Genomic DNA, 20,681 nt, shown 5'->3' with positions numbered 1-20,681 from the left:
ACTGATTTCTTTTATAGCAGAAAAAATGGTTTCTTCTTCCTGGTCTAGGACATTGCATTTTGCTGTTATGTCTCTTTATTCTTCTTCATTCTGGAAAGTTCCTCAGTCTGTCTTTATTAGGACATTAGCATTTTTTGAGGAGTCCAATTATTTTGTAGGATATCCTTCAGTTTTGGTTTATCTACTGTTTCCTCATGCACTTTTGGCAGGAATATCACATAAATGATGCTGTGTCTGTCTCAACACAAGATACTAGGAGGCACATGGTATCTGCTTGTCCCATTTATTGATGATACTACTTTGAAGTTTTGGTAAGGCAGTGTCCCTGGGTTTCTCCACATTATTATTACGTTACTCTTTCCCCATATGTAATTAATAAGTATCTCGTGGCAAGATGGGTGATAATTTGAGACTGTGTAAATATTCTGTCATTATACTTTACCCACTGGTTTTAGCATCCACTGCTAATTCTTTTCCTGTTTAGGACAGTTATTAATCATGGTGGTTGCCAAACTAGATTTTTAAAATGTTACTTGATTGTATTTTTCATCTTTACCTGGCAAACCAGACCTAAAATTTGTCTTAAGTGAGATATTGAGTTATATATAATCTTTTATGTATCTGTTAAATCTCTCTGTAAAACCTGGACAATTGAAAAATTGGATATAGTTTTTTTAAATGATGCACTGGGAGGAGATGGGGTCACTGTGGCCCTGTGCTCACCAGCAGTTGCATGTTAACTCCCACCTTACCTGCTTTGTCAGGGATCACTGGTGAGCCTTCCTTCCTCTGCCATTTGAAGCTGCGTGTCAGAATGTACAGGACTGTATGCCTTACCAGCCTCCGAGATGTGTGTTATCTTTGAGGATATTAGGTTTCTTTTTTTGCGTTTTGTTTTGTTACACTGCTTTGGTAGAAATGAATCACATAGCACTGACTAGGTATTTTCCATTTTAAGCATGTTATTTCCTGTTACATTTATGATAAATGAGATTGCTTCAGAAATATAGGATATTTTCATCATTTGTAAGGATAGTAAGCATTTTTCTCAAGTTTTTTTTTCTTTTTTACTTACACACAAATATAATGCCTGCTTCTAGTAAAACAAGTTTATTTAGTGTGAGGTTAAAGAATACTGATTAAAAGAAAAAATAAAATTTATTCTATTCTTTTCCTTGCATAAATGGCAAAACATCTGGACAGTGTTTGCATTTCAGACACAGACTTTGGAAAGATACTGATGGTCATTAAACATCCATGAAGAATAAAGTAATCTAGATAGAATTCTTGAATAAATAGTTCAGTTTGAGATTTAATTTTTCATATTTATTCCCTTGGTGCCAGTTACCACAGATATGAGAGATGGGATTTTGAAAAGTAAGTGATTGTGAGTTTGGGGCAGAAACCCTTTATGAATTAACTGTATACGTGCATGGTAGGTGTCCTTTTGGAAGTCAGGTATATTGGTTTTTAATCAGTTCCGTTTTCTTTTTTCAAGAAGCAGAGACTGGGACCTGCTGATAAAGCCTTTGCTCAGAGGCACAGATCCCAGAGTTCTTAAAGCCTTTTCCAACCATAATAAGTGAAACTAATTTTTGATGTTTAACATTTATAAGCCTGTGAAACCAATAGGGCAGCATCAGTATTGAAAAATATGAAGCCAAAAGTAGAACCATGCCTGTGAATGAGCCATGAAAACAGTTTCTCAAAAAACAGAAACAAAAACAACAGTGTGCTGTTTGTCCATGCACTATCATTGTAGCATAACAAATGCATATTTTTCCAGAATCACATTCACTTAAATTAACGATCACATCAAGGATATATATTTTCTGGTTTTAGGGGACAGCTCAAATTCACAGGTTTGAAGCCTTGATTGTGCTAACATCTTTGGTTTTGCTGTGTAGTAATGTAGTTGCCTTGGGACTGTCCCTCCTGTTGATTAAATACTTCTTTGTCATTAACAGTCTTGGAGGAGAGATGCAGGGGAAAAATATATTTGGGTTTGTGTCATATTGATGAAACTGTTCTAATTTTTTAAAAAGTTGTTTTTAAAAAAATACCATTTTCACATACACAAAGTATTTGAGCATATTTGTGGCTTGTTAACCTTAGACCTAAATTGGAAGTATATTCTGTTCATTGATAGTGATCCTTAAATATTCCATCCTTTGGTACTGGTCTTTTCTGACACATTATCTTTTTTTACAATCCAGGTTATACCAATTCATAGAAATCAGTAGAAGCATTTTAAAATTAAGTGCTAAAGCCTAGATTTAATTAATAAGTAGGCAGCACTTAGGCTGAATGTCACATTTTGGAAAGAATTTTTCTCTAGGCATCTTCACATTAGCCTCCTGTAGATAAATAAAACCCCGTTGGTTTGGCAGCAGTGAGTTTCTTGCCATGGAGTGAGTCACATCTAGTCACATTAACTCGATACATTGCTCCAGTTGATTTCAGTTATAACTGAACAGTGTCAGAGTAGAAATGAATGGAAAAGAGAGGCTGCCTGTGCATTTTGTTTGAACTTTGTGCTGTCTTTGGCAGCACCAGCTAAACTTAATTCTTTGTAAACAGCAGTACTTCATGTTGTAACATGATAATTATTTTATGTAACCTAGAAAGAGCATTCATGACATTGGCAGTATGAATTAAACTGAGAGTTAAATTTGAATTTTATGAATTAAGTAAGACGATTTAAATTTTTGGATTCCAAAGCGGGTGAAGTTAATATTGTTGAAATATATAGTTTGTAAATATTTAAATAACAAAGGTGAGAATGGCCTTTTTAAAAAACTAATGGTTGAATTGATGGTGTTCTTTCCTAGTTAAATAAAATGCTCTCTAATTTGGAGAGATGATTAATTTGTAGACTAAGCTCTATTTCTAGAGTGATTTTCTAAAAAAGTCTAAAGGCGTCGTCATTGAAGAGGGGCATATATATATATATATGTTGGAGGAGGTAGTTGCTGCATTCTATGTGCATATTTAAGACAGGGTCCTTTCTCAAAGGTGCGGCGAGTACTCCCGCACTCTCTCTAGCATTCAGAATTTCTCCAGTGCACTTCGTTGTTAGGCTTTAGTTTCTCTGAGAGGACACCGGCTACAATTTGCTCTTTTCATTCTCGGTTTTAGTTTTATGTTGATGTACATGCAGTGTTGTCATAATGGGGTAAGAGTTTGAATCACCCTCCTCTTCCCCCCAGATAATACAATTTTGGCAGATGTACCTGTCAAAGTACCTGGAATGTTATCATGTGTAGGGTTCAGACTTGATATATTTGTTTAAATTTTTGAAATACAGATTCTGTCAAACTTGGTAAGTTTGAAGTTACTTTTCGTTAGTGCTATTTTCAAAAGCTCTAATCTGTTTGCATTTCGTAGCCCCCCCCCCAAAAAAAAAACTGAATTGAAAGACATACTACAATGCAGCAAATTTTGTCATTCTGAGCTCTTTGGGTCTTTAATCCAGAGAGCAAAATTATTTTTTCATTTTCGTGTTTGCTTTTTTTTCAGTAGAAATATTTTAACAACTGTGTTTCCAAAGGTAAAACAGTTCATTCAGATATGAAGCTGAATGTATATTCCTATTACCTATTGTAAGAATTTATCATTGGAATGTGTGACTCTAAGGATGGCAGATTCTTTCTGTTTTCTTAATTATCGTGATCTCTTGCCACTGAAGATTGGGTAAACAAAGTAAAATGCATTGAATATTATATATATATATATTAGAGAGAGAGAGAGACTTTAAATATCCATTTCAGCATTTCATTTTTACAGAAAGGATATTATTTTTGTTGCTAGTACCAGGAGGTGTAGGTAAAGAATACATTATTTCATACAAAGTCATCTAATGCCCACAAAATATATTTTATGTTTCTCCTTGAAATGTTACTGCCCTGCCTTCTGTCCCTTATTTTTTCTTTGTGGTTTCGTTGTTGTTGTCGTCGTTGTTGTTTTTTCTCTTTCCAGCTAAGACAGGAGAGTTTAGAACCATTTTCTTTGTGGTATATTTCACTGATTGGCAGCAGAAAGGAATCTAGGACACTGGGGAGAGAGAGAAGCCATCACTGCGCAGCCTTCTGCTGGCAGCAGTGTGCTCAGCCACCTGGGGAAGTTGGGCCTTCTCTGCTGTGGGGAGCTGTGTGTGTCTGCTAAGGATCATCTAGAACTGACTTACTTTCATTAACTTTGGTCATTTCTCAGTGGTTTTTTAATTTAAATGTTCTTCTGTGTATCATTGTGTAGTCTGAGCGTAGTCCCGGGGGGCTTTTAAATGGTGATTTTAACTCTTTGAAGCCTTGTTCTTCTGAGTTGTTAGAGGTAATTTCAGTAATTTCATGTAGATGAACAGTGATCAGAGTGTGTGGGAAAGAAGCTGTGCCTATCCAGGTAAGGGAAGGTTTAGCTATGTGAATTCCTTTACGTGGAGTGGATCCCATACAAAATTGTGTATAGCCTTGAAGTTGGACCATGTTAATAGGAGAAAACTAAAAATGGGGCTGAATGATGGGTTTCTTTCTCAGGTTTTTAGGTGTGCCTACTTAGATCTCCTTGCATTGAGGATGTCTTCTTTTAACTTTTGTGGTATGATTGGGTGATCACCTAGAATGGTGTTCCTTATACTCTCTTTTAATTATGTTTATCTGTGCTTTTAACAAACCTTAAGAAAAGATTTCAGATGTTACAAGTCTAATTAAAGAGACAGACAAAGCACAGTTTATACTGTAGATTTTTTCTGCAGTTCAATTAATCAGCATGTTTTCTCTTTTAATTAAAACCATTTTAGTAAATTAAAGCCCACAGCAAAACACATATATAATTTGTTTGTAATTAGCTCTTAATTGGTGGTAGTTGAAGCTTAGCACCCTTGGTTTCTTTCTTCATGATTGCCATTTTATTAGCAGCCAGTCATTAATTAATCTTTTTCTAATTAGCTTATAAAACTGTTGATGGCACATTATTGTAAATGTGATTTTAAGTTCAAAGCTTGTTAATAAGCTTTCTTACTTAGAAGAACAGAGATAAAGAAATTGCTGAAAACAGTACTACAGTTCTTTAAAAAAAACTGTCTTTCTTATGGGGACTGTGTAAAGCATCTAACAGCTTATGGTTAATTTTTTAATGCTTTTTTTCCCTTATGAATGGGATAAGTTGCTTGAATATAAATGTCTATATCCAGGAGTAATTTCAACAGTATAACATATTTTCGCCCTCCTCTGGATTACTATAATCTACATATAATTTGAAGCCTTAATAGTCATCATTAAAACAGGTGTTATATAAACTATTTCACTGTGAAATCAAAGTTGAGTATAGGAATCAAAGTATATCTTCTTACACCTCATGGACCAAATACATATTATTTTTATAAATTACACGGTGAAATCATATGTAAGTATATATATGTGTGTGTATACACATGATATATATGATATGGATATATAAATATATCATGACAGGTTTCCAAAATGAGATTTGTTGGGTTATATTTTGAAGTAAAAACTACTTGGCTTTAACTGATAGGCAGTTGAGGTACAAAAATAAATAATAGGTGTTGCTACAATTTTGCACACACATAGATATATATAGCACACAAATGTGTAAACGTGTGTGCACATTTTAAGATGACAATGAAATTAGGCTATTTCCTATAACAGAAAATGACGATGTAAGCTCAGAGTTTAAATGACTGGATGGAGTATAGCTTGTTTGTAGTCCTACTAGCTTGGGCATCTCAGGTATGACCAAGGAGGGGTACCAGTCTCAGGTGCAGACACCCCAAATTCACTATAGCATATTACCACATTACATTCTAGATCGACTGAAACAGATTAGCCACATCATATTCTTTATTGAAATACACAACTAATTTCATAAAACTCCTTAACTGCGAGATATTCTGAGCTATTAATATTAGTGCAGAGTTTTGAAAGTTATAAAAAACACAAAGCATCATCAGTCATTGGAAGAGCTTTTTCTTATTTGCTTTTTGAACTTTCCATGTTATTTCAACTTTGGCTATTTCTTTGCTTGTTTTTACGAAGGCATTTTATGATGCTATGCAAGAGACACTAGAAAGGGATAGCTGACAAGGAAAAAATTAAAAATTGGATAAAAAGTAAATGAATAATGTCATATTACCAAAAAGATGAGAGGCTAATTTGTGCCGACTTTTTGCTAATTTTGTTCAAGCCTCAAAATGAGGAGCTGTCACCCGTTCTGTGTAGCAGTGATGACAGTGCCAATGATCCATGAAATAAGCTGCCGCTGGCTTTGTTCTGATAAGAATGAACAAATCTGCACAATGTTCGGCTCCCAGAATCTCATTTTCATACTTGCATGCAGGCTAAAAGAAATAAGCTGTTTGCAGGCTTGATTAATCAGACATTGGAGGGGTTTTTGTCTCTTTGATCTCTTTCGTCTCCTAGGTAACTTGCTTGACATTAATGTTGAGCTTGAGTAAAGACAATCAGGAATTGTCGACCAAACTGATATAAAAATTAAAGACCTTAACACTTTAAGTACTCCAGTAATGGTTCCGCTTTACTTCAGAAAACATCTGTTTTCATTTAATTAAAGAACAAAAGAGAATGGCATAAATATTTTTCATAGAGACCTATTATTCCATAAAAAGTTAAAGTATGATAATTGGTATTTTTAAATAAGTGCCTTGAAAGTGTTCAAAAGGGAAGAAAACTTCATAAATCTGTTACAAGCTAGTAATTTTGAGATGAGTAAAATATTTTATGAAATGGATAAGAAGTTTACAGTTATGCTAGATTAAGCTGTTTGAATCAGATGCTTCAAATGATTATCAGCAAACTTTAGAATTGGCAAAGGTTTAGCAAGAAAAAAAAAACCAACTTTATTTTGAAAGTTTGTCTTTTAAAAATCTCTACTATGTTACAAGATGTGCCATTATATCTATTTTACAGCCCAATATGATTTACACATGCTAAACCTGTAAAATTGAAAGGAATTAAAAAAATGTCGCCGTGCATTTGCTTGAGGTTATGCAGACGCTTTTACAAATCTTCCAAGTGGCTGTAAAGATGAATGCCCCAAGGGTCCAGCCAGGGCCCTGCTTTTCCAACCAGCTAAAGCCCTTATCTTAAATCCAAGCAAAGTACCATTAATCTTTTTGAAAGACCTTTTATGGCTTTTAATATATCCCAAATTAGAACATTTTACACCCTTGGTTCCTGAAATATGGTGATAAAAAGCCTTTAGAGCTTAATTTTCCTTACCGCTTGCTCTGACCAATTTGCAGTTCTTTGTGATAATGTTTAGACACCTTAATTAAAATGCAGCAAAATATTGGATGTTCTATATGGAAAATGCTGATACTTTGGCTACACATACAAGAAATTCTGTATATATTTTTATTCATTTTAAAAATTTTCTCTCCACATTGTGTTGCTATAGTTATCTGATGACCTGAAACATTTTTTTTTTTTAATATGAAAACCGTTGACCAAGCTTTTGTGATGTTTACTTTGGGCATGAAGATACATTTTTCTTTTTTACAGAAGTAAAAGGGGGATTCTTGTTGGCCTATATTACTTGTAATACTGAAACATAGCACGATATTCTTTTATCTTTGGGAACTCCGGTTAGTCATCTTTGACTGGGAAAATGAGTTTCTTCTCAACTGTCTCTTCCATAGAAGATCTTATTATCCTTTCATATTGCCAAATATTTCTGTTCTTTTTTTCTTTCTCCACAGGAATAAGTGAAACACATTTTAAGCATGTGAAGGACACAAAATTGATATGACTTTTCATCATCATTACAAGCCAAAAGATTCTTTCTATAAAATACATAGACCAGGCTTGTTGAATGTTTATCAGTTGAAGAACATTCCATTTAACCTAACCCAAGACCAAATACAGTTGGAAAATATACCTTTTACATGAACAGGTCTGTTTGAAAGTATTACCTATATACCCAGCCATTTGTTATATTTACTTAGTCCACAGAAATGGTGGAGCCCTCTTGTGTAAATATGTGTTTTACATGTCTTAATGAATTATTTTTAACAAATTTATACTATGTCTTATGGAATGTATGCTCTGAATCCTTACTGTGATGCTGACTGTGCTAGCTTGGCCTTAATGTTGCCAGAAAACAAAAAGCTTTTACTTTCTTAGGGTCTGTGACCATGTTAATGAGCTCCACATTTAAATCAAGCACATTGAGATCCTCTTTGGTTTACTCATCCCCCAATCCAGAAAACCCATGTTGGGAAATTTCAATAAGTTAAAAATATAAGCTACATCTTGATTTACAACAGTTTTAAAAAATAATTTTTTCACATGCTTAATGGTACATGGCAGATATGGTTTAGACCATTTTTGTTTTATCCTCCAAGTATAGGCTCAATTTAAATATAAGATAAACTAGCCAAATGGGACTTTTGTTGGGAGGTAGACTTGGCAAAACTATATCATATATCAAATTTGCATTTGATACATAATACATAGGAATATAGTTAAACAGAAAAACACAGAGTTCTACATTTTACCTTGTGGGGGGTGAGGGGCAGAGAGGATACTAAATATTCTACATGAATATGGAGAGACATGGCATACATCCTAACTCAGGTAGCAAGCTGTGTTTTATGACATTAGACAGTTTCTTAGGTGTATTCACTGCTCCTCTGGGAGCCCACAACACCCCATGATCCCAGCCACCTTGCTTTAGGCAGAATTGTGTGAATAGTTGTAACAGAGAACTATGGGCAGAAACAATATGTGTCACCTCTGGACGAAAGCATTTAAGAGCCCATGTGTGACCCTCCAACCTTCTTTTCCTCTGCTGCAGCAAACTTTAAAGTCAGACGTTGAAATGCTGGTGCCACATGATGGAGGAGAGCCCATAGCTGACTAGAAGTGAAACAAAATATAAAAGTTCAGCCAGTGGGATTTGGGGATTTGTATGAGAGGTACAGTTTTGGCTAGCCTAACCTGACAGGTGCCAATCTGATTTTGATGTTTATGACAAATGGATAATTTTTCAGTGGAATCCATTTTTTAAAAGATTTTATTTATTTATTCATGAGAGACACAGAGACAGAGGCAGAGATGTAGACAGAGAGAGAAGCAGACTTCCTGCAGGGAGCCCAATGTGGGACTTGATCACAGAACCCTGGGATCACAACCTGAGCCAAAGGCAGAAGCTCAACCACTGAGCTACCCAGGCATCCCTCAGTGGAATCCATCTTAATGATAAATTAGCCACAGCATCTTTGCAGTTAATTTTCTCCTTAGATGGTGTGATGCTCTAGCTCTTTGATTCTTAGCCTTTTCTTAGTCGCTGTATCTGAACTTTTCTATGATGAAGAACTGGAAACAAAAGGATGACCAAGGGAAGGAAGCCAGTATTGAAATGGATAGACAGCCAGTGTAACTAGCAACTCCTTTTGCCTAGCCCCAACTGTGAAACTCAGTTTGGTCAGTGCTGTACTTCTAGCTTCTAGAACAATACCTCGCCAGATAATACCTTTATGCCCTCATGATATTTGTTGAGTGAATGTTGTCCTATGAAAAAAGATAATGAAGGTGGCAGTGGTGCTGGTTGTATTGGTTTGAATTTTGAGACTCTGAGGTTAGTCTACTTTCTCAGGTGGGCTCCTAAGTCACAACTGATCCTTTCATCTGTGGCTTTTCAGTTGGTGTTGACCAGTTCAGCACTCTGGTTTGATTGTTGAGCTACTTCCATTCTTTTTTTTTTTTTTTTTTTTTTTTTAAGATTTTATTTATTCATGACAGAGAGAAAGAGAGAGGCAGAGGGAGAAGAAGCAGGCTCCGTGCAAGGAGCCTGATGCGGGACTTGATCCCAGGTCTCCAGGATCACACCCCGGGCCAAAGGCGGTGCTAAACCACTGGGCCACCGGGGCTGCCCGAGTTACTTCCATTCTTGATATCTATTCTCATTTGGACTGGAAAATGAAATCAGTGTGTCCTGTTGTTCATGAACCCCAAGCAGTGCTTGATTCCTCCTAGTTCGTTTTAACCTAGAGGAAACTGTTCTCCAAAATAAGCTGAAAGAAATGTCAAGCATATCAAACCTCACTTTCCTAAGTTGGCTTCTCATGCATGTGCTCTTAACCTCCCCACGATGCCTTGCTGTTGGCCAGCAGATCCCTAAAACACTCGGGCTCTAACACATTGACTTGACAGTGGCTTCCAGGTTCTTTCTTCTCTTCCACGTCTGTTGTCTCCTAACATGCATTAGGGTGAGTTCAGGGATAGAAAAGGAAAGAAACACCAGAAGGAGATTTTTAGCCTTTGTTGCTGAACTTGGGTTCTTAACAGATATTTTTGAGCTATCCGTGTGGGCAGACATTTTTAAAATCAGAGCCACTAAAACTAGAAGATCACCACACTTGTCCTGGAGATGTTTGCCGAGCAGCCAGACCTATGCAGAGCGGGGTATGGTAACTGTAGTTATGGCATAGAGACTGAAGGGCTGGAGGACAGAACAAAGACTGTTTAGGTTGACTTAGAGAAGACTTCAGTGGGGAGTGGGATAAGAAGAAGGCTTTGTTTGAATTGAATCTTACAAGACTGGGTGTCAAACTGAGCAAGAACGAGGGGCCCACAGAGGCAGCACAGGTACCGTAGTCCTTGTACCCAGCCTTCTCACCTCTTAGCACCCCTATATCTGTTTCCTATCCATGAACTAAAAGCTATTGCCCATCACACAAAGTGCGTTTATGAAGCAGTAATTAGCTTTCCCATGTTTTATTAATCACATCTATGACTGTCAATCAGAGCCTCTGATCAGCACGAGATAACTGATGTGACCATACTGACTTGCTGTAATTCTAGCCCAGAGCAAGGAAACTTGATGTCTCTGTCAGTGTGCGCAGCCTTATCAGGGCTGAATTCCTGTTTGGCCTACTGAAATGCTGGAATAGCTCGAAGATCTGCATCATATCCTTGTGGACCCTCGAGGGCCCTCGGTTTGGGAAGGATTTCCATCCAGGAGACTGGGACAGCCAGGGTATAGAGGGAAATATGGGCCACATCGGTACTTTTGTTCACTTTGCTTCTTCAAGGGGGCCTGAGCATAAGAATTCCTAATTTGTAGATATGGCTTTCTTATCCACAAGTTCTCAAGTATTTATATTACTATAATTCTTGTATGAGCTAGAATATTTCTTTTTCACTGTTTGTTTTTCTCCTTTGTAACTCTTAGCTTGGTGTTAAAATTGCCAAAGCAGTTGCCTGCCACAACTTTGTAAAAGCCAAAAAGGATGCTGAAAATTCACAGGTTGCTCGAAAAAAGAAAAAACTTGCATGGGGGTAAGTTTGTTTAAGATTTTTACTAATAATTCTAGTAACTTGATAGGAATTACAGAAATCCTGGGATACATCATATGAATCCAGTTGGTGTCTGATTGTTACTGATTTTATTTTTTGTATCTTTGCTGCGTGTTTATCAGATTATAAATATGGAGGCATTTTTTCATCCTTTTTTTTTTTTTAAAGATTTTATTTATTTATTCACGAGAGATGCAGAGAGAAAGAAACAGAGACATAGGCAGAGAGAAGCAGACTCCATGCAGAGAGCCTGATATGGGGCTCGATCCCACAATGCCCTGGGCCAAAGGCAGGCGCTAAACTGCTGAGCCACCCAGGTGTTCCTCTTCAACCTTTTTGATACTTATTTTGTCATCGATGGAGTATGTGAAAATGTTTGAAGTTTATTTTACTGTGTCACTTAGTTAGCATGTCTAGGAAAGTATTTAGAAATAAATTGAGCTTTTTATGTTCTTTATTTTAGGTTTGAAGCAAAGAAGAGATGGGAAACCAAGAGCAACATGGGATATATGTAACTTGCCAGAATTCCTCAAGACATTTGAGTCTTGACTTGGGTTTTTACCTGAGTCTTCAACTGCTCAATTTGCTGATAATGTTAACTATATCAGGAAACTAATAGAAGTTGGAAAAATAAGCATAAAATTTGGGAGTTGGTTATTAAATCTTTTCAGTCTTTTTCTGAAGAGTTCCTTCTATTGAAGTGAATAAGATGGAGTGATCTGTTATTTGTATGAGAAATCTAAGCATACATACTGGGGGAAAATTATTTATTTATTTATTTAGCCCTCTAGTATAAAATCAGTTTTACTTTTCATCCATTTGGTGTAGCATAGCCAGGGAGCTCCTTGTTCATTCTTCTCTGTACCCAGTGTAACTGCACTCACTCTGGAATTATGTTTTAAGATTGGCATTTGTTTATAATAGATTAATAGTGCAATGAAGTTTCAATTGATACTGTCTTTACAAATGACTTTAATTATCTTAATGTTATAAAAGTAATTATTTTTTATTGGAGGCAATAGAGTGATATTTCACAAATAATGACAGCAATTGACTAAATTTTGTATACCTTCAGATAAAATGTTAAAATTTTAAAAAGGTCAGAATGTAGTATTTGGATGATGATTTAAATTCAGCTCTGCCTGGAAATGTCTTCCTAAAAATCTCTCTCAGCCATGTCATTCCTTAAATTATGAGATGGTTCTTAGAAGAGAAGATGGTATAATTGTACTAGACAGTTATAACTCCAGAAGATACAACTTAGAACCTTCCAAGAACATAGTTTGTTTTTACTCCTCTTTCCCATTACTTTTTTTTTTTTTTTTTTTAAGATTTTCTTTATTTGAGAGAGAGAGAGCACGAGCTGGGAGAAGGGCAGAGGGAGAGAGATCCCAAGCACTCGGGGTGCTGAGCACGGAGCCCGATATGGAGCTTGATCCCAGGACCCTGAGATCATGACCTGAGTGGAAATCAGGAGTTGGATGCTTAATTGACTGAGCCACCCAGGCACTCCTCCCTATTGCTTCTTTAAAGATGGAATGAATTAATGAAGATGAGGTGGATTGGTGCCATGGGAAATAGTTTTCACTAGATATGAGTTTCATAGTCCTAACTAGAAGGAGCTTTGAGCAATCATATAAGAAGCTGGCAAAAAATACTGGGTGTTTAGTTTGACAGCTCCCTGCCAAGTACTTAGTAAAGGTAAAGAGCTGCTTATCCCTGCTTTCATCAGTTCACCTCCCTTCCTCAGCCTTCGTCAGAGGTTTTCTTGCTGGCTGGTATTAACTTTCTCTGTGTTGATAACATAAATTCAGGATCATTAGAAAATTAGTTATGATTATTTTATTATTATTTTATTTTTAGACTTAAAATAGTAACAAAATTTTATGAATTTGTGGTAGCCTATTTAATGTTTTTCCTGTGTTCTGGAGTAAGGAAATAACTAGTTATGATTTAAGAGGACAAAAATCGTATCTTGCTTCTACTTAGGTGAGAAGAGCTAGTATAGAAAAAGCAAGATTTTAAGAGATTATGTATCTTCTTATAGAATTCATCCTGAAAAAGTGTCCAGACCAAATACTGGAAAATCTTATCTTGTATTTTATTATTTAATATCCCCTGTTGAGTTTACCTACAACATTACATTTCAGACTCTTAATAGGGGAATACAGATGTACAATATAGGAATCTTTTCCCTAAAAAAAAATCCATCATGGGGGAAATATCCACTGTGCAGTTCAGTGCTTCTGCCTGACACATTAAATATGTTATTATGGCACAGGTGAATGTAGATGTTCTTACGCACTGGGCCCATGGGCGGGCATTTCCCTGCAAGCTCTGTCTCATTTTTCTTTTCCTATATCCGCTTCCTTAGAGCACTTAGTGACCCCTGCAGGCATGTTTCCCCTCTGCTCATGCTGAGGCCTTGCCAGAGTGGCCTCTTGAAAGGCTGACTTAAGAGCCTATGAGCTAAAGTCCAGCCCCAGCCGTAGAAGCCCTTCTACAGCCTGGCCAGTGCTGGTGGTAAGGCTGCTGTCCTTGGGGCTCTCCTGCAGACAGGAGCATTTTAACCCAGTAGAAGGCATTACAGTAGAACCGAATGTAGCAGCGGCCTCATTTGATGAGTGGGCTGCATCTCATAAGTCTTCATTTTTGGGGAGCCTGGGTTGTGAAAAGTCCTAAAATATGGTATAGTGGGCGGGGAGGGGGAAGGGAGGGATTGGAGGAGAGGAGAGGACTGGTTGTCTATGATGAACCCTGCTGGCATGTTGTCGGGACCAGTTTTATTTTACCAGCTTTAATTTGAAGTAGACATTTTGCTCAGTAAAGCAATAAAATGGGAACATTATTCTTAGAGCACCCATGTTGCCCAAAAAGTGTAGTCATTTGTCTTCTCCATCTGTTCACAGCAAAATGCGGATTCTTTTTGGATCAGTAATAACCTCAGTTCCTGAAGCTTCAGCATGTGCATTTACTACTGCTTGAATGCCTGAATTAGACGAGGGATATAATGTCAGTTATTGTTAACTGAGATTAATACGTTTCAGGCCATCGGTGTGGCATTAATGTAACTCTGATTTACTGTTTCAGTACTTCAGGCTAAAACAACTTACTAAGGAACAGTAATTTTGAGCTTTATTGTGCTGGTTCTGAGAAGTAAGGTTGGTAGTGCGTTCTTGTTGGGAGCCCTCAGGATGTTTCTCATTTTCAGCAGAACATTCTATTTCTTTCACCAAAAGGAGAGTTTGAATATATAATCTCAGGTTTGCTATAATTAGTTCTGATGACAGAGTTAAATACCTTGGCCAAAACTGTAAATCAGTAGTTAAACAGGTTTCTGCAACTGATCATAAATCTCAAACTCCATATTTTAAGCACACTTATTTTTTTTAGAGACACAGCTAAGGGAGGGGTAGGCCAACGATGGGAATAAAATGTTATCTGAACTTTGAGTAGCAGCCTAGAACCTTGTATTTAAAATCTACTGATTTCCCTGATACCTTTGGTCTAAAATATTCTCTTTTCAAGTATTTTAATAACCTCATTTATTGTTTACTCTATGACAAGTTTGAATTTAATTCTTACATTTGAAGGTTAATTTTCAAAATGTCCAAATTTCTTTTTTTTTTTTTTAAAGATTTTATTTATTCATGAGAGACACAGAGAGAGAAACAGAGACATAGGCAAAGGCAGAAGCAGGCTCTCTGTGGGGAGCCTGAGTCAGGACTCGATCCCAGGACTCCAGGATCACAACCTGAACCTAAGTCAGACGCTCAACCATCAAGCCACACAGGTGCCCCAAAAATGTCCAAATTTCTATTTGTTAGGCCAAGATACCACTTTTTTAGAAACGTTATGTCCTGCTACACTATAAAACAATTATGAGGTTGATATTTTGTAAGATGCCAGTTGTGTGTGTTTTTTTATGAGATAAGGTTTTGGGGAGACAAGGTAATGTTATGTCAGACCTCATTTTGGAAAATTAACTTAGTGTGAAACCCAGTAGTCAAATTCAGAACCAAGTAAAACAATTCAAGTTTTTCCATGTTGGCAGAAGTTGCTTTTATTTTTAGTATCTGGCAGAGCAACAAATGCTTTGCATGTCAATTTAATATTTTTTCAAGCCAACTGTTTATTCATTGGCTTAAAATTTACACTCTACTAAAGTCTTAGTCCTGACTTTCATGAAACAAATAGTAATATTTGGACAAAATATGTACACGGAAATCTTTTTCCAAAACCAAATGTAGATTGCTATTTGTGGCATCAGTGCCTTTTAACATGGTAATGGATCTACAAGTATTTTGAAAGTCTAAGGCATTAGAAACCCAGGGCAATGAATTTCAAGGAATTAGTTTTTATTATGAAATAATCAGAGCATCTTTCTAGGTTTTCAGATTTAAATTAATGAGAGACTTTCTGCTAGCAAGTGGAATATATGTTAGAGTAAATTTCAGTGAACTATCAAAAGATTATTTTATCAGCATATATCTATTCATGACCTCTGTAGCATACTGAGACAATAAGACCCCATTTTCCATTTTGAGGTTGGGATGTTCTCTATAGATTTTGATAAAATGAGCAGAACTGCCTTCTGTAGTCTTTATTTCATCCCCTTTCAACACTGCTCACCTTGAAAGAAACACACACACACACACACACACTTACACACTCTTCAATGTTGGAGCTGTCATCAGCCTGGGACGTAATGGTGAAGGGATTTATGACTCTGGCTAAGAACATGGTGGCATGTAGCCGATCAAGATGGCCATGAAGAAACCTCTAAACCATTGTGCTGTTGTGTTAAAATGAAGTGTGTTGCTTCTTCAGCAGTATCTCCTGCCCACTTGTGAGTATTACAGAGATAAGTGTTCATTTTGCTAGAATTTCTTCGGACTGGTGCCATCAGAGTAGCTTCCCGCCACACTGGCTTTTGTGATCTTGATCCCCGGAATACAACTACAGGCTCTTGGGGGTGGGGTGACTCTGTGGGTTTTTTTTTTGGGGGGGGGGTGACTATGTTAAATATCATGCAGTATGCTGTGTTTTTATTTTTTATTTTTTAATTTTTTTTTAGTATGCTGTGTTTTTATTTTTATTTTTTAATTAATTTTTATTGGTGTTCAATTTACCAACCTACAGAAAAACACCCAGTGCTCATCCCGTCAAGTGTCCACCTCAGTGCCTGTCACCCATTCCCCTCCAACACCCACCCTCCTCCCCTTCCACCACCCCTAGTTCGTTTCCCCGAGTTAGGAGTCTTTATGTTCTGTCTCCCTTCCTGATATTTCCCAACATTTCTTTTCCCTTCCTTTATATTCCCTTTCACTATTATTCATATTCCCCAAATGAATGAGAACATACACTGTTTGTCCTTCTCCGATTGACTTATTTCACTCAGCATAATACCCTCCAGTTCCATCCACGTTGAAGCAAATGGTGGGTATTTGTCGTTTCTAATTGCTGAGTAATATTCCATTGTATACATAAACCACATCTTCTTTATCCATCAAATTACCTAGTATGCTGTGTTTTTAGATGTGCTTGTAAAATCAAGAATTAGCTGAAGGTACTTAGATTTTTATTAGTATTAGTAACCTCTTTTTAGATTTAAGTAGAAAAGGCATAAAAATGTTCCTTAGTGAGATGGCATTTTTAAAACATTGAATTTGGGTACCTGCCTTTTATATCCAGACAGGTTTCTTTAGGAGGCACAGAATAAAAGGGAATGGAAGGAGAGAAGAGGGTAGTACCCAAGAGAAGCCTTGGCCCCCGTGCCAGGTTTCCAGTTGTTGCCTACTCCCTGGCATTGTTCTAGAAGCCCCGGCCTTTACTTCCTCTGGGGCCCTTGGACTGCCTCTTGCTGAATTGCTGCAGGGGGCCTGCTGTGTGACAGGTATGGAATGAGGTAATCTTTTCCCACCTCTAATTTCTGAAGGGTGTGTCTGTCCAGTTATTACTTGTTCATTGAACTTAAAGGTTTAGAAACCAGCGGCTACAGTACAAGCTGTAATTATTGATGTCTGTTTCATATTCATCTCTAAGTTCTGGCATTTGATCAAGAAGTTAATATATCACTTCATCTTCAGGCTGAATGTGCCTCAGCTATAAACATTTTATTGTTTGATGGATAGTATATAATTATGACTGCCCAGAATCAAAAGTTTTCATTTGTAATGTGGTGATACTAGAAGAAGTAATTAAGAATGTCACAAGGAGTAGTGAAACAGTAAAGCCTTGGATTGCTGTGAATTCCTCCCTGTCTAACATCTGAGAAACATTTACTGAGCACCTACTGTATATCAGATAGTATGCTAACTCTTGTGGTTGCACAGATGAGTAAGCACCGTCTGATGGGAAATTACGTAACCCATCTTTTGGACAACTTGATATTTAGGTGGGATTCTAGAAAATCGGTGACTTTTTCTTTGCCAAATACAAAGGAATCATATACATGCAATAAATAACTTTTACTTAAAGTATACTTTTATTAACTTATGCTTATACCCACATGGGTGGGTATAACTTCTCTCTAGGATGGAATTTCCTAGCTGGACAGCTAGCTACAGTCTCTCACTAGCTTTAGTGACTGATCCACACGTGTGCAACTCACAGTTGGTGGGGTTGGCACTCTGACTTCCTCTTTATTTTCCAGACTTGCTACAGAGGTGAGGGAGGGTCACTGATGGGGTCCCATTCAGAAATGAATGCAACTGTTTTTGCACAATATTTGGTCATTTTAAGCGTTATGTTTCTGTCAGACTATCTCAACGTGTCCTCTGTTGGAATGGCTGTCATAGTGTCTGCTCCTGTTAGGGCAACATTAACCACTGCAACAAATAGGCCCCCAAAATATGATGACTCAGCACAATAAAGATTGTTTCTTGTTCATAGGGCAAAGGAGGAAGTTTTGTCCGCAGGGCCTCTGCTCCATATAGTCACTCAGAGACCCAGGCCGATGACCACTCTCTCACCTTCTTTCCTTAGTAACCCTGGTGTCACCCCGAGGTGAACTGGAAGGGAAAAGAGCATAGGAGGCCATTTATGGGAAGTTTGGGGCCCCGCCTGGAAGTGAAACACGTTACTTCTCACTTTGTCCTGGCTAGAACACACCTAACCACAAGGGAGGCTGTGAAGTGTAGACTGGCTGTTTCCCAAGAAGAAGAAGAGGAAATAAATTTTAGTTAATACCTAGCAGTGTCTGCCACTTTGCCTCAGTCATATATGACCTTGACTTGGAGAAGTAGCTAAGTTCTGCTGAAGTACAATGTTGAATAGCACCAACTGCTCTTTGTGATTTGATGTAGGCATTTTTACTTGGATGTGTTGACAGAGCTGATCAAAATAGCCACTCAATTACCAGGTAATGTTGGTAGAGGTCCCTAGGATCTAGTGCGATGTGTAAGTGCTGACATAGAATTATATGCTCAGTGAGGGCTCGAATGAAAATATCGTTGCCACCTGTGGAAAGTCAGTCAAGGCTTCATGGCAGAGATGATGTTTAGTATAAGTCATAAAGGGTAATTGGGACTTTAGCCGGGAGGTACAGTTGAAGCACAAGGATCCCAAGTGGGAGGAACACTGAGGGCCCAGCAAGGAGTTTAGCAACAAGGTAGTATGGGAGTTGGGAGATCAAACAGCTGAGTGACGACACTGGAGAGGGTGCCTGGAACCCAGTTGCACAGCTGGTGAGACTCTAGGAAGTTTAGACTGACTGTAGGGAGTTGAGAGGACATTGACACATACTAAGCAAGAAATGTGCAAACTCACATATTAGGAATGGTGGGTTGGAAGACAAAACAAGAGGCTGGTTAGGTTGTTTCAGTAGGAAGAAACAAAGGGAAAGAAATGAAAAGAACCTAAACCAGGGCTTGGGAATTGAGAGCAGTAATCCTGGAGGTGTTCAGGCAGCAGATGTAACAAGATGTGGTGACAGCATGGGGTAGGAGGGGCGCAGGGAGGGCTGCGTGCCTCTGGATGGTGATGTGGAGTGTGGAAGGGAGTCAGAGAGCTGCTAATACAGGTTGTATTTAGCAACTTAGTCCCATTTAGTCATGCCAAATCTGACATTTTGTACTAAGTCATTTTTAGTGATGTAGGTCATGGAATCTCACTGTGTCAAGCTACCTGTGGATGCTGCTGACCCGCTAGGCAAGATAACTGGGTGGACAGCCCTTAGAGACCACATCAGAGGGCCCTGAGGATCTTGGCCAAATTGAGGATCAAAGCATGATCACAATGGATGGTGACTTTGTTCCAGTTTCCTAGAAAGGTTATCTCCTGTGTCTTGTGGAATTTATTTTTAAAGATGTGTGCTTCTGGAAAAACCTGTAAGAGAGGGGGTGAAGCTGATGTGGAAGGGAAACAGTAGAGCCTTGAATCTGTGACCCTCCCACCCCACCCCTTGCAACAAAAGAGCAAATCTGCCCTCATCTGGGTCAGTCAGGGGCTATGGGCTGCCCCTGGGGCAGAGGGGCATTACTTCCCTGGGCAAGGTGGTCTAGCTCTGGTGAGCAGTCCTCACCCTCTGCAAAGGGGGACCTGGTAGCAGCCTAAATAGCAGCTGGAGATAGGTACACTAACCCAGGAAAGGGGAGATCATGGGACTATGAATACATGTGCGAGTACAGGCACAGACAATCCATAGTCATGGCCCCCTTCTTGGGCCCAGGTCTATCCAAACAGTGTGGGGTGGTGGACTCGAAGCTAGAAGAATGTAAATAATCCACACCTTGCCTGGTGTCATGAGTAAATGTGAATTGATATGACCGACCGTGCTACGTGGAAACCTGCTGGATTTGGAATCCTAAGTGTTGGCAGTATTGATTCCAAGAATAAATTAATAAACCCTTTAACTTTAATAATCCGTCTCTGAGATAGTATGAAAACTAGTGAGCTGTTTAAAGATTTAAAAAACTCATGGTCAACCTACAACTGTGCTTATAGCAAGTGCTGTACAAGGATTTGGACAGTGGAAAAGGAGTAGAAATTAAAACCAGGCCAACATTTTTTTGTGGATGAAAGGATGGATGGGTGGGTGGATGGATGGATGGGTAGGTGCAAGGATGGGTGAATATATATATATACCTGGAACTTATTTTCATGGAACCTTGACCCATTCAGGAAAACATTTCTGTGGTCAAATATAGAAATACTGCATGTTGTTGCCCCTCTACACATCATTAGCACACCGAGGGCTTGAAGTCAGTAAACTTTTGCTGGTATTTATCAGAACACTTACCAATTTTCTTTTATTAAAAATATGTTTTTTGGTCACCTAACCATTTATTAACAATCCACATATTTAGTTGCAACATCCAACTGTACAGTATCTGTGAAATGGTA

At 37.9% G+C, this 20,681-nt stretch overlaps 1 protein-coding gene across 5 annotated transcripts in view; it reads left to right on the top strand.

Annotated features, from left to right (window-relative positions):
- Nucleotides 1-14,195, top strand: part of FAM204A (family with sequence similarity 204 member A) — a 65,049-nt gene extending 50,854 nt beyond the window's left edge. For 4 of the 5 annotated variants that reach the window (XM_072740203.1, XM_025994223.2, XM_025994232.2 and 1 more), the window contains exons 7-8: nucleotides 11,212-11,318; nucleotides 11,800-14,195. In XM_072740203.1, coding sequence (XP_072596304.1) covers nucleotides 11,212-11,318; nucleotides 11,800-11,851 — 159 coding nt within the window. In that variant the 3' untranslated portion in view covers nucleotides 11,852-14,195. Of the gene's footprint in view, nucleotides 1-7,735; nucleotides 7,930-11,211; nucleotides 11,319-11,799 lie in introns of all 5 variants that reach the window. The other variant, XR_011997594.1, reaches the window with a different exon arrangement.
- The last annotated feature ends 6,486 nt before the right edge of the window (nucleotides 14,196-20,681 follow it).

Source organism: Vulpes vulpes, chromosome 15 (genome assembly GCF_048418805.1).
Source record: "Vulpes vulpes isolate BD-2025 chromosome 15, VulVul3, whole genome shotgun sequence".
NCBI classification, from domain to species: Eukaryota; Metazoa; Chordata; class Mammalia; order Carnivora; family Canidae; genus Vulpes; species Vulpes vulpes.
This window is presented reverse-complemented; position numbering and strand designations above follow the sequence as displayed.